The sequence below is a fragment of the Periplaneta americana genome, chromosome 13 (genome assembly GCF_040183065.1).
Source record: "Periplaneta americana isolate PAMFEO1 chromosome 13, P.americana_PAMFEO1_priV1, whole genome shotgun sequence".
Lineage (NCBI taxonomy): Eukaryota > Metazoa > Arthropoda > Insecta > Blattodea > Blattidae > Periplaneta > Periplaneta americana.
Window position 1 is genome coordinate 8,438,794 of NC_091129.1, and position 26,098 is coordinate 8,464,891.

General features: G+C 36.1%; 4 protein-coding genes across 6 annotated transcripts in view; 1 reads left to right on the plus strand and 3 right to left on the minus strand.

Annotated features, from left to right (window-relative positions):
* The window catches only part of LOC138711718 (18S rRNA (guanine-N(7))-methyltransferase), a 36,591-nt gene extending 32,682 nt beyond the window's left edge, over positions 1-3,909 (minus strand). For all 3 annotated transcript variants that reach the window (XR_011335431.1, XM_069842875.1, XM_069842874.1), the window contains exons 1-2: positions 3,731-3,909; positions 3,587-3,624 (exon numbers count right to left, since the gene is read on the minus strand). Coding sequence is in view for 2 of the 3 variants with exons in the window: in XM_069842875.1 (XP_069698976.1) it covers positions 3,587-3,624; positions 3,731-3,766 (74 nt within the window). In the remaining variant the exon portion in view is untranslated. The remainder of the gene's footprint in view (positions 1-3,586; positions 3,625-3,730) is intronic.
* Positions 3,910-4,555: 646 nt separating this feature from the next.
* Positions 4,556-5,400, plus strand: LOC138711721 (dnaJ homolog subfamily C member 30, mitochondrial). The gene has a single exon (XM_069842879.1). The coding sequence runs from the start codon at positions 4,667-4,669 to the stop codon at positions 5,345-5,347; it is 681 nt and encodes a 226-aa protein (XP_069698980.1). The 5' UTR covers positions 4,556-4,666; the 3' UTR covers positions 5,348-5,400.
* Positions 5,401-9,676: 4,276 nt separating this feature from the next.
* Positions 9,677-18,727, minus strand: Vps37B (vacuolar protein sorting 37B). The gene is made up of 4 exons (XM_069842878.1): positions 18,279-18,727; positions 17,347-17,518; positions 12,303-12,385; positions 9,677-10,260 (listed from the first exon to the last, which is right to left on the minus strand). Exons 1-4 carry the CDS (start codon positions 18,411-18,413, stop codon positions 9,958-9,960), a joined length of 693 nt encoding a protein of 230 aa, XP_069698979.1. The 5' UTR covers positions 18,414-18,727; the 3' UTR covers positions 9,677-9,957.
* Positions 18,728-22,139: 3,412 nt separating this feature from the next.
* PolE2 (DNA polymerase epsilon subunit 2) overlaps positions 22,140-26,098 on the minus strand; it is a 37,453-nt gene continuing 33,494 nt past the window's right edge. The window contains exons 9-10 of the mRNA XM_069842876.1: positions 25,115-25,291; positions 22,140-22,469 (exon numbers count right to left, since the gene is read on the minus strand). Coding sequence (XP_069698977.1) covers positions 22,383-22,469; positions 25,115-25,291 — 264 coding nt within the window. The 3' untranslated portion in view covers positions 22,140-22,382. The remainder of the gene's footprint in view (positions 22,470-25,114; positions 25,292-26,098) is intronic.

Here is a 26,098-nt window from a genome sequence, read left to right on the forward strand (position 1 = left end):
CTTCTCACATAAGTTGACCTCATGTCACTGAGCTATCACCTCAACTAACCTTCTCACATAAGTTGACCTCATGTCACTGAGATATCACCTCAACTAACCCACTAACCTTCTCACATAAATCGACCTCATGTCACTGAGATAACACCTCAACTAATCTCACATAAGTTGACCTCATGTCACTGAGCTATCACCTTAACTAACCTTCTCACATAAGTTGACCTCATGTCACTGAGCTATCACCTCAACTAACCTTCTCACATAAGTTGACCTCATGTCACTGAGATAACACCTCAACTAATCTTCTCACATAAGTTGACCTCATGTCACTGAGCTATCACCTCAACTAACCTTCTCACATAAGTTGACCTCATGTCACTGAGATATCGCCTCAACTAACCCACTAACCTTCTCACATAAATCGACCTCATGTCACTGAGATAACACCTCAACTAATCTTCTCACATAAGTTGACCTCATGTCACTGAGCTATCACCTCAACTAACCTTCTCACATAAGTTGACCTCATGTCACTGAGATAACTCCTCAACTAATCTTCTCACATAAGTTGACCTCATGTCACTGAGCTATCACCTCAACTAACCTTCTCACATAAGTTGACCTCATGTCACTGAGATATCACCTCAACTAACCCAGTAACCTTCTCACATAAATCGACCTCATGTCACTGAGATAACACCTCAAGTAATCTTCTCACATAAGTTGACCTCATGTCACTGAGCTATCACCTCAACTAACCTTCTCACATAAGTTGACCTCATGTCACTGAGATATCACCTCAACTAACCCACTAACCTTCTCACATAAATCGACCTCATGTCACTGAGATAACACCTCAACTAATCTTCTCACATAAGTTGACCTCATGTCACTGAGCTATCACCACAACTAACCTTCTCACATAAGTTGACCTCATGTCACTGAGATATCACCTCAACTAACCCACTAACCTTCTCACATAAATCCACCTCATGTCACTGAGATAACACCTCAACTAATCTTCTCACATAAGTTGACCTCATGTCACTGAGCTATCACCACAACTAACCTTCTCACATAAGTTGACCTCATGTCACTGAGATATCACCTCAACTAACCCACTAACCTTCTCACATAAATCCACCTCATGTCACTGAGATAACACCTCAACGAATCTTCTCACATAAGTTGACCTCATGTCACTGAGCTATCACCTCAACTAACCTTCTCACATAAGTTCACCTCATGTCACTGAGATATCACCTCAACTAACCCACTAACCTTCTCACATAAATCGACCTCATGTCACTATGATAACACCTCAACTAATCTTCTCACATAAGTTGACCTCATGTCACTGAGCTATCACCTCAACTAACCTTCTCACATAAGTTGACCTCATGTCACTGAGCTATCACCACAACTAACCTTCTCACATAAGTTGACCTCATGTCACTGAGATATCACCTCAACTAACCCACTAATCTTCTCACATAAATCGACCTCATGTCACTGAGATAACACCTCAACTAATCTTCTCACATAAGCTGACCTCATGTCACTGAGCTATCACCTCAACTAACCTTCTCACATAAGTTGACCTCATGTCACTGAGATATCGCCTCAACTAACCCACTAACCTCCTCACATACGTCGACCACATGACATCACCCCATTCTCCAATCTAGCCAACATATATTCCCATAAACACACTACCGATATCCTATAGTCACATAGACCCGGCATTTTTAGGCACAGAATCAATTCAGAGTAAAATTTGTATAAATAGGCTAATATTTTAATAGAAAGTGTTAATTCAGTCAATTGGCTACAATTTCTTATTTTCTAACAAAGAAGATATAAATCCACCAAGATTCTACTGTCAGTTGCTGGGTTCTTTGGGGGTCATACAGGGGCTATATCATGACGCGCGGGAACGGAGGAGAAGTGATGAGTGAGAGGGAAATAGAGTACTCTATGGAGAAGCTATTTCCCTCTCACTTACCGTTTCTCCCGTGGTCTGCACATGATCGCTCTACAAAAGTCCAGCGACACATTAGACTCAGGACCAGGGGCGGCTTTCGAAGAGGATCTGCATAGCTGCAGCACCCCCAGACATTTGTGGCTCTTGTCCCGTTTTATGTTGTGTAATACATTTATTATACAGTCTCTATTTAGCGGCTCGAATGTTTTAAAAAATTTCGCTCTTAATGACATGCACGCAATCGTTAGTGAAGTCACTTCCTCCCCTGGTGCTGCCAGAGCGAAACCAGAGACAAGGACAAATTGGTGAAGCCACTTTCTCCCCTGGAGCTGCCGGTCTCGTCTCGGATGCTTTGCGCGTTAGTTTTACCCCTCCTCCCTGCTGCCCCTCGCCCTGAATCCAGAGTTTCCAGGAGCTGCAAAATTTGCAGCAGTTTGTCAGTAGCGCGCAGTTTTAAATACATTTTCTTTAATGTTGTGAGTATAACAAGTGCAACAATGTTTAATTCTGTACAATATTTACAGTCTATTCAGTTCAGTATCTTAACAATTCAGGAGAAATGTGACATTAAGTGCCCATCAGTTGAATCTCAAAATGGAAAGAGCCGCTAAACAAAATACAAAGGCTCGCATATTTTTTGCTAATTTATCCAGTATCCCTTTCTTCTCTCGATATCCACATAGTCTGTATTAGATTAATGTGTTTCAAAGACAATTCCATCAGCTGGGGCAACAAGATGGATTTAAAATAAGAACAGTAAATGTTGTTCATGAGAAGAAGGAGCCATTGCTAGAATGTTTTCAAACCATAATGGAATCTGAAACATCTAACAACATCACAATAAATGAGGCAAGCGCCCTGGTGCGTACTCTTGAATATCCTAAATTCAATTTCTGGCTCAGATTTTTTTTTTTTTCATTTATTGATGTATCATGTATATATATTATACAACCAACTACAACATCGCCAGTTAGATATTTCTAAGGTTCAAATCTGCATATAAAAATTAAATTATGGTTTATTTAACGACACTCGCAACTGCAGGGGTTATATCAGCGTCGCCGGTGTGCCGGAATTTTGTCCGCAGGATTCTTTTAAATGCCAGTAAATCTACTAACATGAGCCTGTCTCATTTAAACACAACTTACAAGATAAGGCGCATGGAACTAATCTTCAAATACAGTAAGTTGCTTGGTTATTTTTGTATGCAGCCCCCCTTAATTCAATACCCACGAGCCGCCACTACTCAGGACTCTTGCTCGACTATCAAAAAGGCTGACGAAAGGAGACTTACAACAGCAGAAATGAGATTTATGAGAAGAACTGCTGGTTACGCCCTCCTTTACCATAAAAGAAATGAGGACATTCTTAAAGAATTAAAAGTAGAGTCAATTACCCAGTACAAAGAACAATACAGACTGAACTGGAAAGAACATGTTGCCAGGATGTCCTCCAACTGCTTTCCAAAACTGATCTTACGCATTTATTTTATGTGCACAAGGTTGGAATTTTGAAGAGGGAAAGGAAGGAATCCGTGTTCTGAAATTTATCCCCATTCTTCTAATATCGCAAAATCATAAACAAGTACTGACACAAGATACTTACTTTTGCGTGTATTTTCTTGCTTCATCTTCGTTATAAAACTACAACGAAACAAAATAAATTCGTGTAAGTATATACTTTGAATTCGGTTACTGCACATGCACGTTACTGGCAACCATAACCTCATGTGTAATAAAAAATACTCACCACTTCTGGTGGAGCCTGATGTTCTGGCCTAGACATATTCGGTAGTTATTTATTTATTAAATCTATAGCCTGTAATAAATGGAACTCTATAACATATTACCATTCACACACAGAACTTATAACAAACACTTCCAATAGCTATCGCCATCAAAATCAAAGCTACCAACCACAAAAAACACACACTACACGGAGCTACCAATGTGCCAATATAGAAATTCAAGAAAGAATCTCCAGGCTAGACACTTCAAATTTCTTTTAAAATTTTCACGCCTCTACAATTCCTTATTACAAGGAAAAATAAGGAGGTAGTAGGTTTCATGATAGGAGAACGAGGCACAATTTAATTACTCGCCTCTTTATTACTAACTCGTTGGTCGCAAGTAGAACCCTAGATCAAGGGTAGAACGTAGAACGTGGTAAAACACAGTCACGAAGCTTGAGTTGTGAGAGTGCTAGGAACTATAGACTGTGCCGGTACTATTTCGCATTGCCTGTAATGAGGCGATATTAGCGATCCTAATGGTTAGCAACTATCTATGGATGCATATTTACTACGTATTGAGTTTCATGACTGGGTAGACTGGTAGAACCATGATTTGATATTATGTTCGTAGCTACCGCTGGTATTTCTTGTGTGCGAAATGTAACTGAATGTTTATTTAGTATTCTGAAAAGTTTTAGTAGTATTTCATTATTATTATTAATATTGTGTGTTTGTGATAATTTTCTGCAAAATCCGACAATTTTTGGACTACAATTCCGTAAATTTGTGTTTGAGGGTTGGTGAAGCTGCGCTGAATATTCCGTCATTTCCGTCCATGAGTTGGCGACACTGGATGACTGGAGTATGTGAAGTTTTAGGTTTTGTGTAAATGAAATTTAATTCGAAGAGGAGATGATGCTAACATCTGCTTTTATAATACTATATTTAGGAAAATGATTCCTATGAAGCCTCGTATGTCGATAACTACAATAATTAAATTAACAAAATGCTTCTCTACTAGCACATTTCTTAGGAAATCCCATTATGATGCCCTTGGACTAACACCGCATGCAACTCAAGCAGACATAAAATCAGCATATTATAAACTTTCAATGGAATTTCATCCTGATAAAAACAAAGGTAGTGAAGAAGCTGCTAACAAATTCAGAGATATTACTACAGCGTATGAAGTATTGGGAAATTTAAGACTAAGAAGGTTGTACGATAAAGGAATGTTGCATACAGCAGGCCCACAATTTGCACAGCAAACACATGACAGCCCAGGTGATGAAACCCAGTCTACATTTTATAAGTCCCGTGAACAAAGAAGCAGACCACCACCTCCAACTGGTAAAACTCCTATCTACAATTTCGATGAATGGACCCAGATGCATTACGGTTCTTCATTTGCTCGAAGAGAAGCAGCGAAAGCAAGATATGAAAGGAAAGTAAGAACTTCGACAAGTGACAGACAATTCCTTTATAGTGAGGTTATATTTATAACGACAATTGCTATTTTGACTTTTGTAGGCCTCGGTTATACACAGGTTAGAAATTATGATACAGTTGAATCAGAAAATAACTTGGAAAATAGCGTAGTTGCTCCAATCAATTCAGTAACTGAAGTAAAATAGGCAAAATATTTTGTAATTTTAATATGGTACGATATTGTAGCATGTACTGGTGACGAAAAATATAAGCAAATTAAATGAAAGCAAAGCCCTTGACTTATCTGCTTAAGCCTGTGTGTTTGAGTAACAGCATATACAGTATAAGCAAGTTTACATCATGTTTCACATGTTAAAATCATGATCTTGAAATTTGCTTAAATGTTAACTTCTCTGATTATCTCGTTACATATTTTGCAAACACACTTAAGTTTGGATGATGTTACCAAATGAAAGTGCTTTCAGAATATGTTAACATCAATGAGAATTTAAAAATCTGTAAACGCCACCTGATGATACAGTACTATGTTCTTTTCTTAAAAGCAATGACATTTTTTGTTTAACTTATGTGTTCGTATTCAACGAAGAGAAATTTGAAATGGTTACGCCTAGGCTACATTTCTTTTTATATTTTTAAATTGTAACAGTGAACAATCAAATTTAGATTCAGTTTTTAAAAATGTTTAACTTATTTGCTTAAAACTTAAAATACTATATAAAAACTTCAGGAAAGAGAATAGGTCCAGAATGTTACAATAATGTATATTTATGTTGTCATTGCACGTTCCGGGAAGGGAACATCACATATACTGTAAATCACCAAGAAAGAAACGTAGTACTGTCATTACTGTGGTAATCTGGATGCTATCTCAGGAAAGTTGTATAATTTGTTGAAAAATATAAGTACATTTATTTAGAAAATATTATGAAGTAGTACTGTGGTATTGTGATTCAAATTATAACGTACCTTTAACTCAATTAAAAAGTAGATTTGTATTTCAAGATACCATATCATGTAGGCTAGGCCTATTAATGACTTTAAATTTGATTGTCTGTTGTAATACTTATTTTATGGAAATTGTATTATATTCTCAAACAATAGTGATTAATGGTATTTCATAAATTAGGTTTATATTCTTCAGTTTCCATTACTGATGTTTCTCCTTAGCTCAAAATAATAAAATTGGAATGGACGGATAATTAAATAATCCCACATACATACTGCATAAGATCACGAAATGTCCGTGCACACTGGTTGGATCAAAAGACACGTACAGGGAAGCTGGTATTAATCAGTCTGAAGATACTGTCACTTCTTACTTGATTATTTCAGGCTTCGGTTAATGTTTCATTCAATGAATAGTTAGCAGCTAACAGTTAAAAATCGAAAACAATATAAACATTGGCAGTTTCGATGTAGCCTATATTTCCTTAATTGAATTATTTCGCCCAACTACATTTCAGTTTTTTCTGAGCAGCGATTAGTTTAAAGCTTTTTGTAATAGCATCACAACTTTTCCATTTGGTCCAGTGAAGTGTAGCAAATCCTTTGCCACAAGCAGATGATCGGAATTGTCACTCATTTCTTGTGTGCGCGCATCTAGTATAGGTATTTTATTACAAGAAGTTTTGAGCTCTGTATTGTAAATGCTGGCGGCTTGCAATCTTTGCAGCTGTGACAAGTGTCGTTCCTGTTACAGTGGTCGCTAGGGTTGCCAACTGTTTTTGAAGAAAATACGGGAGACCACGTGGTCTGCAATATTTCGCATAGAACATTTACAAATTATTCAATTCAGTTAACAGTATTAAAAAAAACTTTATGCTCAACCATGCCGAAATGTAGTAATTATATACCTGGTAGCAGCCCTTTAATGGGCCTCATTAAAGTTCAGGTTTTCCATCAATCAGAAAGCAATATGAAAGCGCAAGTATCCATTATTCTCAGATATGCAATCGAAAGACAACTAGCGAAACGTCATGGAGGCTGGAAGTCCAATACTGTCGCAGAAGGTTATGTTCTGTTACTATAATAATTAGCGTTAATTGTAAATAATATTCAAATAAATTCAATTTGTCATCTCGTTTTTCGATATCTAAATCAATTTCCAGGTTATATCAAGATTAATGTTCATATTACTCTCTAGATTATATCAAGGTCAATGACATTTGTTCCTCGGAAAAAATCAATACTTTCGCGTCTGCGCACATCTAACAATTTACGAGATATTGCACGAGGTCAGTTCTGCTCCCCAGTCAGATAAGAATAATATGAATACTTATGAATAATTTCAAGTTGGAAATATGGTCGCTTGTGCTCGTTTCATAAACATACTCGCGTCTTCATTACTATCATTATAGGCTCGTTGCATAATGTACTATTATTCTACATTTTGACAGTTAGACTTAAATTAAGAGTATTTTGAGACTTTTGCCTCACTCATAGTTTCAAACAAATTGTAAAAATTCTCTACATGAGTAGTTGAGGTTGACTATGATTTAGTTCTGATTTGATTAGATGTGTCGTGCTTCTGTTTCGAACATCTCTTCACTTAGGGTTCATAAGAGAAAATATGCTCTGCTGCCTGGTAGGCTTGCAACACAATTATTTTCTTTTAATTTGTAACTCCAACATTGATTTTAAACTAGTGAGCCCTGAAACTATTTCTGGCAAGTATTACCTTCTACAGAGACTGCCCATTTCAGTGCATAACAGAATCCATCACATAAATTACCTTCAACCACATAAAAATTAAACGTTTCAAATAAATTTTTACATTACGCAAAAATAAGGGAGAAAAGGGCTCAAAGAGATGGGAAATACAGGAGTCGGGAGACTGTTAGAAATTAGGGTTAAATACGGGAGATCCTGAGAAATATGGGAGAGTTGGCAACCCTAGTGGTCGCAGAGAAAGATTCGACTTTTGACATCTCTAATAAAGGATGTGGAATGTAAATTTCTGTGGTGTCATGTGAGCAAGAGAATCTAAACACTTCACTAACACAATCAGAAGAATAACACGCAATATAACATCAACACAATCACTCCTACAGAGAGGCAGACAGCTTTTCACATGTTGCATGACCTTTGTGCCGGTCGTGTTACGTCCACGTGACCTATATTATGTAAGCGAATGCTTTATATTTGATAAGAATTGGCTCCTATCTGCCCATTACACATCTTTTGTTGGATCTTCCTAGACTAGACGGCAGTTCGGAAGGCGGTTGGCTGCTATATGCTCCGTAGCATTTCTGGCATGTGACGTCACAAGCTTGTACAGCGGAACCAATCGGAATCAGTCTGTAACAAGTACTTCCTGAGTTCGTTTGTTCACGTGTGAGTGTTTCAATACATTGAATAAGTAAAACTAACATTTACTGTGTGTGTGTAAGATAAATAAATGGAAGAAGAGACTCTAAAAAAACAAGTATTGCACAGGCAGGTGCGGAAAATAATGTTTAAGGTGCATAATTATTTTAAAAACGTTGAAGGACAGAACGCTGCTGGCCATCTTGATGCTGGCTCCAACGTTGCCAACATGCAAGAAATGACTGCAGAAGCATGTGGTGTGGGCTTGAGAACCGTGCAAAGAATATTGTTAGTGAAGGAAACAGGGTTTGTTTGGTGTCATGTTACAGTAATCAACGGCTAAGGTCATTATTGTCTTTTGATAATTTAAATCTCTCCTGCGCTATTTGCATCACACGTGAGCGTGAAGTACAATGTGGCAATGTTGTACGCTGTCTTGCCCTCGACGCAAACTCTAGCAGACTACTGCCTTCCGAATTGCCGTCGACTCTAATAACTATTTTGCATTACTTAGAAATGGCTTTTAAGGGGACCTGAAGGTTCAGTACCGCATTCTCATAAGCTCGCCATCGGTTCCTATCCTGAGCAAGATTAATCTAGTCCCTAGCATCATATTCAAACTTCCTCAAATCCGTTTTAATATTATCCTTTCATCTACATATCAACTTCCCGAAAGGTCAACTTTCAATTTAGAATCTGATATGGAATCTTGAAATTATCCATCTGAAGCATGAAATTTTCTCTTCACTTCTGTATTTATATGTCTTAATTTCTAAAATATGTATCTAAATGATACAGAGACTTCGGTTAATATGGGGAAAATACCGAAGTTCAGTGATGTGTTGTATACTAAGTTGTTATGTTAACTATATGCTGCATTGTATAGAAAATACACTACAATTGAGATTCGATGTCAGTATTTTGGTTAAGAAAAATGTAATATCCTTTCTTATGCCATACTATATTATTGGTTTCACTACAGAGAGGGAAATTTTTAAGACACATTCAGATTTATAAAAATTAATACAGGCAAATGATTTACAATTTAATTGATAAAAACAGTGACCAAGATAAAATTTTTCTTATCCAAGATATTTTGAAGCAGTATGCCACTTTTTGGAATGGAGAGTACAAATATGTAGCGAATAAGGACAGATTGTAATTTGTTTTAACACTATTTTCATGCTGTATAAAACGAAAAAGAGGAATGTTGTAAAATAATTATTTATTTAAATAATGTTACAGTTTGAGGAAAATACTAGACATATTTTATTGGTACAGTATTTATCTTTTAGCACTGTATAATAATATATTTCTTTTTGCAAAATCTGTTGGCTGTATATATATTATATTATACATATATTTATATAAATGTACATAGAAATTGAAGAAATCATGAAATGAATATACATGTGTAATTTGTAAATAAGCATGTCCTTTACTTAGTGTTTCAGCAAAATCCAACACATACATCACTATTTACAAGTTTTCAGAAAACATTGGGACCATGTCCTGGCATTGGCATGTACATCCCCGCGATGGGGTATGGTACAGAATACGGTGTTTGTCCTACAACCGGTGGCAAGGGTAACTGGCTAGGTGCTGTGTGGTGTGTAAATCCTTGAGCAGCTGGTATGGAATTTTGATGAGGCATATTACGTTGCCTTGTTAGTATTTCTGCCATTTTGTCTGCCTTTACCCGTCTTAGATGCATCTTCTTTCTTCTTGCTGTGAACTGTTCCAGAAAGCTTTCAAGGTCTAACTCTCCATCCAAAAATTTTTCTGCAATGGCCTGAAAAAAAAATATATCATATCTTAGCTCGAGAAAAGAGAGTCCATCTGGTCCTATAGACAGAAATAGTGACACATTAATGAAAAGTATTGCTTTACATCTCTCTACACAGACATTCTTTTTTTCTCTTTCAACAGCTGTCTGGGAAATAAAAATTAAGGAACTTATTTTATGAAAGAAAATCAGAATTATGATATGATATATTTCGTCACAGCACTTCTTTACATGTAATGATGTACCTCACATTTCTGTATCCGGTGCCACCATTAACATATTATTACACTAACACATTATTTGCAGTACACGTCTACACAAATACTCCCAATTACACGGTGTACCTTTTTTTTTACTTGGTCAAACTCCCCTTCAGTATTTCTCCTACATTTCATTTGCTATTCTCTATTTGATCATTAATCCTAATATATCTAATATGTTGTTTTCTCATGCCAGGCATTTGACAATGAAGTCATTTGACCTCTTGCACTCCAATATTTTTCAAAGATATTATCATGACCAGCCACTGAAGCACAGATTTTGAGGTGTTCCGAATCCATTTCTTGGTTTGAGTTGCACAATGGGCAGTTAGGGGACTGATATATTCCAATTCTATGCAGGTGTTTGGCCAAACAGTCATGGCCTGTTGCCAATCTGAATGCAGCTACAGACGATTTTCGTGGTAAATCGGGAATTAACTGTGGATTATGATGCAGAGAGTTCCATTTTTTCCCTTGAGATTGTGTTATCAAATTTTATTTGTTGAAGTCTAAGTATGTAGATTTAATAAATCTCTTCACAGAGTAATACGTAGATTTAGTAACAGGTCTGTAAGTAGCAGTGCTGCCCTTCTTTGCTAAAGCATCCACATTCTCGTTTCCCAGGATTCCACAATGGGATGGTATCCATTGGAATACAATTCTTTTATTGAGTGTTTTTAATTGAGAGAGCATTTTAGTTATTTCTGCTGTTTGAGATGAAGGTGCGTGTCTCGGGACTATTAACAGAATAGCTGCTTTGGAGTCTGACTATATATATATATAATTTAAAAAAAAATAGCCGCCCTAAATATGGGTTTGATATAGATCGGCTTACTAATCAATTCACAATGAACAATGATTAAAAACAATTATGTGACAATTTGAAAGGAAAAAAAACATTAAGATAAGTTAAATGATAAGAAAACATAGGAAATCATTTACAATAAAAGTTTCTTGGGTACAAATGATTACTAATTATAGCTAAGGATGATTTTAACACATGAGATCCTATGGCATCAACCGTTACATCAGAAATTTTAAATTGTTTAAGTTGATTTAAAGTTTCTTGTGGGATCGTGCCATGGGCACTGAACATGAGCCCAAAAACTGTCCAACATGTGATGTGGTATTGTGCTCCGAGATGCTGACAACAAGGCTCATAGATGACTTGTTTTTTACGACACACCTCTTGTGCTATTGCTCATGCATTTGTAAGTAAGTAAATCTGTGCAAATTCCGATCCGTGACGCTACAGCACATGAAGGGCCCAAACCGATCAGCCGGCTGCTGGCCTCACATTCACATACCGAAGCAAAGGTAGACGATCATCCAACAAGAATGGAGGTATCGTGTGGTTAGCACGATGATCCCCCCAGCTGTTATAGGTGGATTTTGCTCCCCAAGTGCATTACGATGCTGGGTGGGCACCGGTCCCATAATATACTGACCGAAATTCATGAGAAAATTTATTCTCCCGTGAGGATTCGAACCAGCAAGCATTCCGTAACGTGAGTCCTAGGCATCTGTGCAAAACTAATTGCTTATATATTTAGTCAAACCATACAATTTGTAATTGAAGTCAAATGTTTTACTTTCGGGATTAAAAAGGCAGTCATTTGTGTACAATCCAGAAAATGAAGATAATATTACATTGTGAAGTATTTTGAATAATGCTCAAGAAAAACTATTCACAGTAATATTCACAACACGATGAAGAAAATGAATTGTTGTAAAACATGTAATAAGAAAATATGTATCACTTTTGTGATCTTAACCTTAATAACTTACATCTGATTCCTCTTCCGATTCAGCTGCAGCTGTCTGCAATAGTGCCAAAGTTGTTTCCAATGTCAAATCACCAGAGTGTTGTTCTGCCAAAAATGAGTTGTGTAAATTATTTGTGTGTGCACGTGCATTGTCACATGAACACTAGTGCATGCACTAATGCTAACTTAAATTTATTTTAAAAACTGAGATACACAAAATACAATTAAACCACATTACTATAAAATATAAACATCCTCTTCACCAAATACATACCCACAGTTCACCAGTTCCGGATAATTGACCACAGAAAATTGGTAACTAGGATAATTGGCCACAGAAAATTGGTAACTGGGACAATTGGCCACAGAAAATTGGTAACTGGGACAATTGGCCACAGAAAATTGGTAACTGGGACAATTGGCCACAGAAAATTGGTAATTAGGGACAATTCGCCACAGATAGACAATTTGCCACGCCGTCCATTATCCAAAAATGGGACTGTAACAATTTATAAACGTGAATTAGTGGCAAATATGATAAGTTTCACGTTGTCCTCCGGTTCAAAATACAACCACCACCTTTCTCCTTGTACAGTCTTAGTGTATCTGTCGGCTATAACGTTCAGTTCGTCAATATTCCTTGGTTCAGGTGGTAGGTGCAGCTTCCTGGCACGGCGCACAGTTTTTTTAATAGATGGTTTCTTCGGTAGATTCACATTGGCTTCGCTTGCAATACGCTGTAACTCATTTTGAATAATGACAGACGTTGGTTCTCGGGAAGTCCCCGCCCTTGCCTTCATGTTCTCTACACATTCCTTTGCCTTAATCCTCCCCCAGTCTGCAGAATGATTCTTGTGTTCAGACGGTTCTTTGACGACACTGCTTCCATCTTCTGATAACATGACTGTTGCTTTACACCGCCACGCATGTCACAGCGCCGAACAGCTCCATTCTTATTTTCTCTAAGTCTCGTGTACATGTAGCCAAGATATATTAATTGTCAGAGCCTCTTTCTTCCGCCATAGTTCCTATTTAGTTTACAGCCTCTAGATTTGTCTTGTGTTACCATAGAAATATTTTATAAATTGTTGCGAATTTGAGTATTGCCTTGACTTTTAATGTGTGGCTAATTGTCTTTGATACGAATTTAAATTATATGGCGAGTTGCCTCTGTGGCCAGTTGTCCCCAACCCACAGTTCACATAATCAATTGGCAGCTTCTTACAAAAGGGACCAAAGTTCGACGCCTTAAAATCCTGTAGGATTTGTAGCGGGAGAAGGTGACCTTGAGGTGGATAACATTTCGTTTTCCCCTAGCATTCTCAATCAACAATTTCCCTATTATCGTCACAGATGCAATGATCTATTGTCAACAAAATTTTTCATGAATCAGAGAACTGGATTTTAAAGTACCTAAATTATTTTTTGATCATAAATATTAGTAGGTTGGCTATCATTGTGACCTTACTTCGATACCTGTGACTGAGTAAAAACAATAGTAATTTACTAGGTAGCATCTCTGACATCACTACCTGCCTGATGTATGTGGCTAACGAGAAAGACAGGCTACGGCGCGATATCACATTCTTAGTCATAACATGGCCAACACTGAACAAGTTTATAATATGTTGTTGTTTTCTAATGCCAGGCGTTTGACAATAAAGTCATTTGACCTCTTGCATTCCAATATTTTTCAAAGATATTATCATGGTCAGCCACTGAAGCACAGATTTTGAGGTGTTCCGAATCCATTTCTTGGTTTGAGTTGCACAATGGACAGTTAGGAGACTGATATATTCCAATTCTATGCAGATGTTTGGCCAAACAGTCATGGCCTGTTGCCAATCTAAATGCAGCTACAGACGATTTTCGTGGTAAATCGGGAATTAACTGTGGAAAGTTTATAATATAAATGCATGTTTAACATGAGTTAATGTAGCAATTACTTTGTTTTTTAGAACTTTGAACACGTATTGATATAGGTGATTGTCATCAATTGAAATTCTTCAGAACTTACTAAGGACAGTTCTTAAAAAAATGAATTATCTTACATATCTAAAAATTTGAGTTACTACAAAGAAATTAGAAACATCATTAATCAACTTATTGACTGGGACAGGTACTGAGGTGCATGGCATTGAGATAAAATTTATTCACTCAAAGTTCGCAAAGTATAACTTATAAACAGAAATTTAAAAGTGTGTTTGAAAATAATTATGGATTTCATACTATGTGTGAAGAAGCCAAAGTTTTGGACAGGCAAGAAGGCATCGGTGAAATTGAGAGTTTGTGTGTCAGTGACATTCCTTTGATGAAATATGTCCTCTTGTGACTAATGTGGAGTTCGAAAACTACAGGGAATATTATGTTGGTTTTCTGTGGAATGGCCACAAAACGAAAATTCATGTATGTAACTTAGAATGACATGAAATAACTTGATCAAAAATACAACATGACGTTACTACGAAGTGGCAGTGATGTGCTGAAAATGTTAGTTGAAAGTTGAAATCAATACAACTATGAAATCTGCATCGACATGGGGAACTATTAATAATGGAATTCCTCAAGGATCAATATTAGGTCCCCTACTTTTTCCAGTGTTTATAAATGATCCTGCCCCCCTAATAAAAGATGTAGGTCATCCCATATTATTTGCAGATGACACAAGTATAGTAATTACAGCCAATAACTCCAACACATTCCAATCTTCAACAGAGGAAATTCTCTTCAAAATGTGTGACTGGTTCTCAGTCAATAAATTAGTATTAAATTGTAACAAAACTAACATAATTCAATTTAAATTCTGTCCAAATTCAACCTCGCAAATTTCTAGCGCAATAATTAACAATAGATCCCTATTAGAAACAACAACAACCAAATGTCTTGGCTTAAAAATCGATAATGTGTTAAATTGGAAAAATCATATTAAAGAAATGACCCCCAAACTAAATTCAGCTTGTTTTGCTATTAAATCTATGTAAAAGATAGTAAACATTAACACCTTAAAAACAATATACTTTGCATACTTCCACTCGGTAATGAGTTTTGGAATAATATTCTGGAGAAATTCCACAGATAGTAACAATATATTTCTATTACAAAAAACAGTAATTAGAATAATAGTAGGTGCCAAATCTAGGGAATCGTGTGGAACTATTTTTAAAAAATTACAAATAATGCCCATGGCTTGTCAGTATATCTTTTCATTAATCTTCCTTGTATGTAATCGTGAAAACTTTGTAACTAATTCAACAGTTCATAGCATAAATACACGTCAAAAAATGACTTTCATACTCCATCAGCAAGCCTATCATGCTATCAAAAAGGAGTGCGTTATATGGCAGTAAAAATTTTTAATAGCATCCCTATCGATATAAAAAATGAAACTCAAAACATAAAATTATTTAGGGCCAAATTAAAGAAGTACCTAATTTCTCACGCCTTCTATTCTGTAGGTGAATTCATGACATTCAATAACACTTCATGAAATTGATACTAAAACTATGTGTTGTACTAGTAGACTATATTGTAAATCTCGTCTGTATTATTTCATCTAGACTGTGACTATAAATTAAGATTTTATAATAGTATTAAGTTTTTTGACTTGTTCCATATTCTAGCTGTAAGCAATGTATGAATACCATGGAATGTTAATAAATACAATACAATAAGAGAATTACCATAGTCCTACATGTAACTAATAAAATTTCAAACTTTAACCAATAGCAAAACTGAAATACTTTTAATTTGTTACAGACAATATCTGAGCCATGATAAAGGGAAATTATATACAGTCTTCGTAGATTATACAAAGGCGTTTGATCTCCTGGACCGAAGACTCATCATACACAAATTGGAAGAAATGATAGGCAGGGAACACTACATCACCAAGATAACAAGAGACATCCTACACAATAACAATATAACAATAGACGATGGCATCTCCATATCAAAACATATCCAACAAACCATCGGGGTTCTCCAAGGAGACCCCTTAAGCCCCTTATTATTCAATATAGCCACCACAGATATATCAGAGATCATCACAAAGGAAGCAGTAAAAATCTATGTGTATGCAGATGACCTAGCAATATCCTCCACTTCCAGAGAAGAACTCCAAGAGACACTCGATCGGTTAGCAGTATGGGCAAGAGAAAGGGATCTCAAAATAAATCTGGAAAAAACAGTGTACCTTAGATTTCGGAAAGGCGGTAGGACAGCCGCAGATGATACCTTAAAAATGGACGGAATACAACTACAAAAAGTAAATAAATTCAAATACCTAGGAATAACTTTTCAGACCCAGGGAACTGTCTTCAACACCCACATCAGGGACAGAGTAACACATGCCACAAGAGCAATGCAGGACATACATAATATCAACAAGCTCTCGCTCAACACAGCCATCAAGCTCTTCAAAACAAAAATCAACCCCATAATTACATACGGTCTGGAGATCATCTGGGAACATCTAAATAGAAGCAATCTTAACCAAATAGAAAAAGTCAAGGCAACATACCTGAAAGGATACTCTGCATCTCCAAATTTTCCCCATCACGCCTAGCTTATGAGCTCGCCAGAGAGACCTTTTACATAGAGGACCTGTGCCACCAACTGCTACTACCGCCAACAGAACAATATGTGACACTACGATCGGAGCTAAGAAGCAAGAAGAACCAGATCTGGGACGATTTCTACACCACACATGCGATGACATCACATGACTGGAAGAGGGCATCCTACGATCTCAGGCATGTGACCACACGCCTGGCAATACATGGCTTCCACTTCAAGCTATGCAAAACCAAAAGCTACCATGATCCAAACCCCATGTGTATATGTGATCTTTGCGAGTGTTTCTCTGACAAATACCATGTACTTACGTGCAAACAAAGGAAAGAATCACTGACACAATTCTGTAGTGAGTGAACGGCAAGACCAATGTGTCAGATTAAGTAATTTGTGCTACAGTGACATCTATGCACATTTGTGCGCAATTCTCTCTTTATTAATATCCTACAGATCAAGTACACAATTCATAATATAAACTTTGCATGTATACTTACTAATTTTCGACACTTTCCCCTCTATGCTGTGACATAAGGCAGCCCCAGTTTCGCTCAGTTCGTGGAGGCGTTCTTTTCCTTCAGCTAGCTGTGGTTCTTTGGTGAGATTAAATTCGGCAAGTGATCTGTTACTGGCCATGATCATTTCCTTCTCAGCTTCCAAATCTTTGATCTATACAATTGCAAAGAATACTGATAATAAAACTCTACTGCATATCACATAACGTATAAACACGAGATTAATAAACTACTACATCTTCTAATATGTTTAACAGGCACACATAACCTAACGTTGGAAGAAAAGGAAATAACGGTAATTTCCAAGATTCATCACACAGGCAATTAGCAAGGGATCGCCGGTCTTTTACAAGGTATGTGACAAGGTTAGTGGGTTAGTTGAGGGGATATTTGAGTGCCGTGTGATCACTGAAATCTTTTCACATATTTCTCAATTTCACGTCACTTAGATATCCCCTCAAATAACCCACTAGCTACCGGCGTAGCTAAGGCGGCTAAGGCGCTTGCCTGCCGATCCGGAGTTTCGTTCGGGTACGGGTTCGATTCCCGCTTAGACTTATTACCTGGTTGGGTTTTTCCCCATCTATAAAGCAAATGTCAGGTAATCTATGGCGAATCTTCGGCCTCATCTCGCTATCAATTCCATCGACGCTAAATAACTTCGTGGTTGACACAGCGTCGTTAAATAACCAAGTAAAATAAAAAATAAAACAAACCCACTAACCTTGTCACATACCTTGTAAAAGACCTATGGTCCCTTGCTAGTTACCAAACATGCATGAAAAGCGTACCAAAAACCTCAACAAACCAAACCTAACCTGTAAGTTACTGATTTATCAATGTGTAACGAACCTTGGAAATTAACGAAATAACATTTAACCCAACAATTATCCATGTTCCATTTTGAAACGTACCTGTTTTATATCCTTCATCATATCATCAAATTTGCTGTCATCATTTAACAATTCTTTCAGTTCCTCAGCACTTAGATGTGAAAATAAACCCAAAGCAGCTGCATAATCTGGTTCTTTCTGGTAATTACTGTACATTGTTTACCCAAGATACACTTCACAGTTAAAGCAAATCAAAGGAAAATCGACCGATCTTACTACTTGAAAACAGTGTGCAATATAAATGATAACCCACTATAATTTCCATTCAATTACTTCATCAGACCCACCAACTCCACCACTCAATTTGAACAAGTAACCTTCGCTCTAATCAGCTGACAGTGAGCTCACAAATACCGAGCTTTTCAAGAAGTAAGCTGGATTATTTAACACTTCCTATTTGTAAACGTTTTCGAGGAACAATTTTCATGCAAAGATCCAGGCTGAGTCAGATTTCCGTTCCCTACTATGGGTTCGCAGTATAGCCACCTACAAAACATTCTGACGTGAGCTTCTGGTCTTATTTATAAGTGAAATATAAGCTAAGATGGAGAGAAAGAAATGTTTTATTGTCTTTAAGTTAGATTTTCATCTATCATAAATGTTTCATGTTAGATTTAAACAAACAGGCCGTTTCAACTTTCCGGATGACAGTTCGTATTTGCGTTGGCAACAATGGCAAAGAAACAGTTGAAGAACTCTGAGCGGTAACCACCCGACCAGTGTTGCAAACCGGTTTTGGTCTGGGTGACTTCTGTATCGTGTCATCTGTCTTTTTGAAGTAGTGATCAGGGGTTTAAACTATAAAACGTCTTTGAGGATAATAAGTGATCAGGGATAAAACCAGTCTAGTATATACAGTCACAAAGCTTGAGTTTTGAGGGTGCTAGGAACAATAGACTGTGCAGGTACTATTTCGCATTGTCTGTAATGAGGCGATAGTAGCGACCGTAGTGGTTAGCAACTATCTATGAATGCATATTTATTACATATTGAGCTTCGTGACTGTACATACTAGACTGTGGTAAAAGAGTTTAGAAGAGTTAGTAAGTGGCTTGTACAGCGTTTTTAGCAGTGCCGCCGCGAAATACGACAGAAATAAAATAAGCGCTCTCACTTGTATAATTTCGTCTGCTTTCAAAGTTGTGGATACGGAGACAATAGGAGCTACTAGATAAATAAAAAAATAAAATAAAGTAAATGAAATAGAATAAATAAATAAAATAATATAAATGAATCAGTAAATAAATACTTATGACTTTTCAGTCTCTACAATCATATCTCACCTTCCTCGAATCCATTTTAATATTATCCTCTCGTCTACGTCTCGGACTCCCAAAAGGTCTTTTCCCCTCCGGCCTCCCAACTAACACTCTATATGCATTTCTGGATTCGCCCGTACGAGCTACGTGCCCTGCCCATCTCAAACGTCTCAATTTAATGTTCCTAATTATGTCAGGTGAAGAATACAATGCGTGCAGTTCTGTGTTGTGTAACTTTCTACATTCTTCTGTAACTTCATCCCTCTTAGCCCCAAATATTTCCTTAAGCACCTTATTTTCAAACACCCTTAACCTCTGTTTCTCAAAGTCCAAGTTTCACAATCATACAGAGCAACCGGTAATATAATGGTTTTATAAATTCTTTCAGCTTTTTTGAGAGCAGACTATATGACAAAAGCTTGTCAACCGAATAATAACAAGCATTTCCGATATTTATTATGAATAAATAAATAAATGAACGAATGAATTTATGAGTGTGTGTATGAATGAATGAATGATTCATGGTATTGAAAAAACTGGAAACAGGCTAATATTAAAAAAATTACTTTGTTTAGGGCACTGCCTGCTGGATCGCATCTTATAGCTGCATAAACTGCCTGCGCAATCAACGATTATGCGCGAACAGCCACTAGGTGGCAGGTAATGACATTTGCATATACTGATAATGTTAATAGCGGTGGGCACTGCCTGCCACCTAGCGGTAAAATAACTTTGATTGAGCAGGCAGTATAACAGCCATAGGATGTGATCCAGCAGGCAGTGGTTTAGGGTATGCAGTCAATATCAGATTATGACTACAGCAATTATCTATAGAAACATGCTAACAATATGTACTTAATTTTATTACCAACTTCGCGATACCATTCAGTTGTAGCCTACAACTTATGTTTAGGCCTACAGGTATGCAAATTAATTTTGCATAAATTCACATAATTTCTAATATTTCCCAATTTACGAAATTCAATATTTAAAATGGTCCACATACCTTAACACAGAAAGGTATCTGAAAACGCAACATGGATTCATCCAATATGCAGAGAAACTAAAAGAAGAACTCAATATACCCAATCTCCTTCAACCTCTAATGCTTCCACAAAACCCACTTCAGATAGATATAATTCAATCAGAAATACAGCTCCTACAACAAATCACCAAAAAATCGACACAGTAAAGAAAATTTAAAACAATTGGCCCTTGAAACCATCAACATCATATATCCGGAAGACTATTGGATAAGAATTTATACCGATGGCTCAAAAACAGACCCTCAAGGAAATGTAGGAGCTGGTATTTTTAGTAATCTTTTTTGCTTCTATCTCCCAGTTGGTTATAATCTATCTGCCTACGATGGAGAAATTGAAGCTATACATGTTGCCTTAAATCAACTTTTATTACATATGAATAAATTCACAAACGCCGTCATCCTCTCGGACTCAAAAGCAGCCATCTTGTCCATAAATAAAACTGGCCAGCCCTACACAGAACAAATCAATAATTGTAAAAAAATACTTGCAACTTTAAAAGAACGTGGCAAAACAGTTGTGTTACAGTGGATCCCAGGACATTGTAATCTACATGGGAATGAACAGGCTGACACATTAGCACAGATTTTGAGGTGTTCCGAATCCATTTCTTGGTTTGAGTTGCACAATGGGCAGTTAGGTGACTGATATATTTCAATTCTATGCAGGTGTTTGACCAAACAATCATGGCCTGTTGCCAATTTAAATGCAGCTACAGACGATTTTCGTGGTAAATCGGGAATTAACTGTGGATTTTGATGCAGAGAGTTCCATTTTTTCCCTTGAGATTGTGTTATCAAATTTTGTTTGTTGAAGTCTAAGTATGTAGATTTAATAAATCTCTTCACAGAGTAATACGTAGATTTAGTAACAGGTCTGTAAGTAGCAGTGCTGCCCTTCTTTGCTAAAGCATCCGCATTCTCGTTTCCCAGGATTCCACAATGGGATGGTATCCATTGGAATACAATTCTTTTATTGAGTGATATTAAGAGAGCATTTTAGTTATTTCTGCTGTTTGAGATGAAGGTGTGTGTTTAGAGACTATTGATAGAATAGCTGCTTTGGAGTCTGACAATATAACTGCATTCTTAAATTTATTGATGTGGCGTAGAAGATTCCTGAGACTTTCACTTATTGCAACGATTTCTCCATCAAAACTTGTTGTTCCATACCCAAGAGATCTATAAAGTGAGAAGAGACAGCATGTAACACCTGCACCGGCACCTTGTTCTCTGGAGATCAAGGATCCGTCAGTGTATAAATGAAGCCAGTTTTGTGGACGGTACCTAATATTAATTGTCTCTAAAGATAATTGTTTCATTATTTCAGTGTTTACTTCTGATTTGAGTATTTCTTCTGTTAAATTTAGATTATATTCTATATTTAATAGAGTTAAAGGGTTTGGTTTAATTTGTAAGTTTTCTTTTAAATTCAGGATATTGATTTTCTGTAAATGTAAATATAAGTATAAAAGGCATAGTCAGTCAATTTTCATATTCTCACTGCCATCTGATGAACAAATATAACAATGTTAGCACATTAAATTACAGGTTGACCGGTATAAAAAAAAAATACAATGATTTTAAGTAGAAAATAAATTTAATATACAAAAAAATCTATAATTATGTAGGCTATAAGAAATGAAATGTAAAGAAATATATATACAAAAATAATGAAAACATCTGATGCCACACAACAGATGACATGTTACACTTCTTGTAGTGAAATGAAATAAAAATGTAACTATGCCCTCAATGTTGTATCTTCCTTATAATCCCAAACAGAAATAAACTGCATAAAGACATAAACGAGAATAGTTTGTATCAGTCATTTGGAATTTGGCTATCTTCTACTCTTCTTGATGATGGAATGTAAACTTTAAACGAAAATTCGTTCTTCGGAAAGGAGCCCTGTAAAAAAATAAAAGAAAGCTGTATATTACCACCACCACTAACTACTACATAATATATTACCAAATGAAACAGTAAAAATGTTCTGACCAACTGAAGCAAGAATCAACATGCAGAAACCTATGCTCTTGATCCTAAATTGTCGTTGTTTTACGCAATATTTTTCAGATTTCGATTGTCATTTCTGCAGTACACAGAAAAGCAATCCCTTTCGGCTAATATGACAGAAAAACACGATTAGAATGAAGTAATTCTTAAGAACATATCACAGACAATAAATACTGTATATACGCGAATACTCCACGCATATTTTTTCCGAATTTAGCAAAGAAAAACTGAGATGCGAACATTATTTGAAATAAGGTTGGTACCACTTCGTTTCAAACACTGGATCTCGCACCTCGGTCTGTGTGGCACGGAGTGAGCAACGCGATTCTTTTTCAAAGTCTATTCCAACAATTCAGTCATATATTACAAATCGATTCCAACGATTCGTTCACAATCCTTCTCTGTCTGTGATTCCAATTATTCTTTTGAATCGTCAACAAACGACTCACAGGACTCTTCCCTTTGCAAACCACGGGTAGAACAAACATAGATGGCATGAGAGGTGACACATTGGATGGTCTCCTTGTGATTAGCTGGAACCATTCTTCATGACCTCCAGTAGTCTATAAAAAGTGTTTCCTAATTTGCTATTGTAGGTAGAGTCCCAGATGCTTCTACAACAGCATGTGAAGATTACGATGTGTTTCTTAAAACAAACTGATATTTTATTTAGTTTTGGCGTACCATCATCATGTATGATATATGGGTGAATATTCTGAAATGGGCAAATATGAATAACAAAACTGTAAAAAATATATTATATTAAATTGTGTACTTTTTTCTCACATTGGTTACATTTGTTCCTATTATTGAAGATTCTGGTATCAGTTGAGCTTAAAAAAATTTTTTATGTGAGATTTTCTAATTTTAAAAAAAGCCAAGGGATTGTTGTTATCTTTCCCTTACAGCCCATTGTTTAAGGTATCTTCTAAACTTCTGTACTTCAGATTTCACTTGTCTTCGAACATTTCCTTTTCCACGATCAGTCATATCTGCTATTTTCTTTCTTTTTTTATATATTCTTTGCCATAGTCCCTTTTTTTCTGCAACTCCTCTTCAGTCATATTTGCCCTCTGCCTACGTATCTTCTTCCTTTCATATTTCCTACTTTCATCATCAGACTTTTTTTTCTTTCCTATAAACAATCACATGAAATAATATTCGAAGTTACTTTATCCACCGGTATTTAATAATTGTATGTTAAATGAAACCTCGTCCTACAATAAAGGGACCGAAGTTAACAGGGACTGTTACAAATTAGTATAATTTCCGCAATAGTTCTGACAAAATAAATCGTTAAAAATATCATGGAGGTTAGATTTTTTAGTCGATAAACATTGTAATGTTTTGCATATACTACGAAAGTTTAGTATATACAAACTATATTTAATGCCACCTGGGACCAGTGTTACCAATAGAAAACATAACATTCAGTCATCAGTGATGATTTTTGTATTTTTTCAATAAAATAAATTACGACAATGGACGAAAAGTTTTTTAACTGGCGCCATGTTGACCTCTCATCACTACCAACCGTTAAAATTTACTACATGAAGCAAAATTGTCTTTTGTGTAGCTCTTTTATTTCGAGGGACCGGCGTTATGAAATTTTTGGGAACAAACTTTACGTTAAAGTTGTGTCCTTTCAGAATTAAACAAACAACAATTCCTGTCTTTCATAAGTATTTTAACTATTTATTTTTATAATCTTGGCCGAGGAAATAAAATCAAATCGAAACATTCCGAGAAAGCTTAGTAAAACAGAGTAAAATGTAGTTGGGGACATAGGGACCGTAATTACATTTTGACGTTTGGTTGTTATTTTTTAATTATAAATTTTAAAATTAATCATTTTATACTTTGTTTCGAACTAAAACATGTGAGAGTTAGTTAATTAAACGCAAAAGTAATCAGTTAACATTTTCAAGAAACTCCTTAAATCAGCTGGGATGTACATTTACCTATTTCAGAATATTCACCCATATATTGGATTTATAAGATAAAACCATCTGCCCTTCAATAAGGGTGACCACAGGGATCCAGAAAACAAATATATATACAAAAGTTTACAATGAAACAATGAAAATACATACAATAAATTTCAAAAGAAAATTAAAGTGAATCATATTACTTAAAACAGAGATAAAACCGCAAAATTTGAATTGAGTCCTTTAGAATTTCTCTAAGAATTTTCTTAACATTGTAAAATGTGAATCCCTTTGATTTTAGAAAGTTATAGGCGTATTTGGAGATGGTACCACGAACTCCAAAATGAAGTCCGTGTACTGACCAACGATTAGCCGTGAAGTTATACTGCTTGCTGAAATAAGGAATGCAAGGTTCATACATGATTCTTTTTTCATCAGTAATTTTTGGCTGTTGTGCATCTCTTTCAAACCCGATAGTTGGGTCAAAATAAAACACAAATTACAGACAATTTTTTTTTTAATTCTCTCCTAAAATTAGAGTATGTGGATTATTCGTGTATATACAGTAATATAGATATTTTTCTACTAGTAGGAAAGTGAATATCTTACTGGATTCATGACTTGGCAATCCATGTAAGCAGTACAGAATGCACTGCTTTGGTCTGCTGTAACCACCAGGTCTGGAAGAGGATACAGATACAAAGCTCTATCGAACGACCAGTACACTGGGCACACCGACAGTGGGAGGGGAGCAAGGTGAGCCTGACACAGTAGCGTCTTTGCAAACTGCAACAAGTAAAACACAACTCATACAACAATAACCAGAAAGATGTGTGCAGTGTAAGGCTACACTATTAGCCCAGATTACTGCATCATTTTATAATAATAATAATAAAAAAGGTAAAGGTGTCCCCGTAACATACCATGAAGGCACTTGGGGGGCATGGAGGTAGAGCCTCATGCTTTCCATGACCTCGGCACTAGAATGAGGTGGTGTGGTCGGCACCACACTCTGACCGCCTTTTACCCCCGGGAAAGACCCAGTACTCAATTTTATAAGAGGCTGAGTGAACCTCGGGGCTGTTCTGAAAGTTTGGAAACGAGAAAAAATCCTGTCACCACCTGGGATCGAACCCCGGACCTTCCAGTCCGTAGCCAGCTGCTCTACCAACTGAGCTACCTGGCTGCCAATAATAATAATAATAATAATAATAATAATAATAATAATAATAATATTTATTTCATTCCAAAGACTGTACAATGCAGTATAGGAAAATGTCATGTTAAAAAAAAAAATTTAAATACTAGAAAAAGATTTACAAGTAAGCAATATGTTCATAAGTTACATACAAGTAATAATAATCACATTTTATAATATCATATAGACAATTCTCCTTAAAAGTTATGCGGCTATATAGAGTTAAAATACTCACCAATATTATATAGTGACAAGTCTACTAATTTATTTTTAATTTCTTTCTTAAAAACCCTCAAGCTTAAATGTCTAATATTGTCGGGTAAAACATTATATAACTTTTTACAAATCTTTACAAAGCTGCTATTAGTAGTAGTGTAGTTACATTGTTCTTTTCT

Bases quoted from the DNA above. Each gene is read 5' to 3' on its own strand.
- LOC138711721 (XM_069842879.1), top strand. From the start codon at position 4,667: ATGATTCCTATGAAGCCTCGTATGTCGATAACTACAATAATTAAATTA.
- Vps37B (XM_069842878.1), bottom strand. From the start codon at position 18,413: ATGTACAGTAATTACCAGAAAGAACCAGATTATGCAGCTGCTTTGGGT. The intron at 12,386-17,346 runs GTAAGTATACAT...CATTTTTGGCAG, and splicing joins GGGGAAAGTGTCGAAAATTA to AACAACACTCTGGTGATTTG. The intron at 10,261-12,302 runs GTAAGTTATTAA...TTTTTTTTTCAG, and splicing joins AATCGGAAGAGGAATCAGAT to GCCATTGCAGAAAAATTTTT.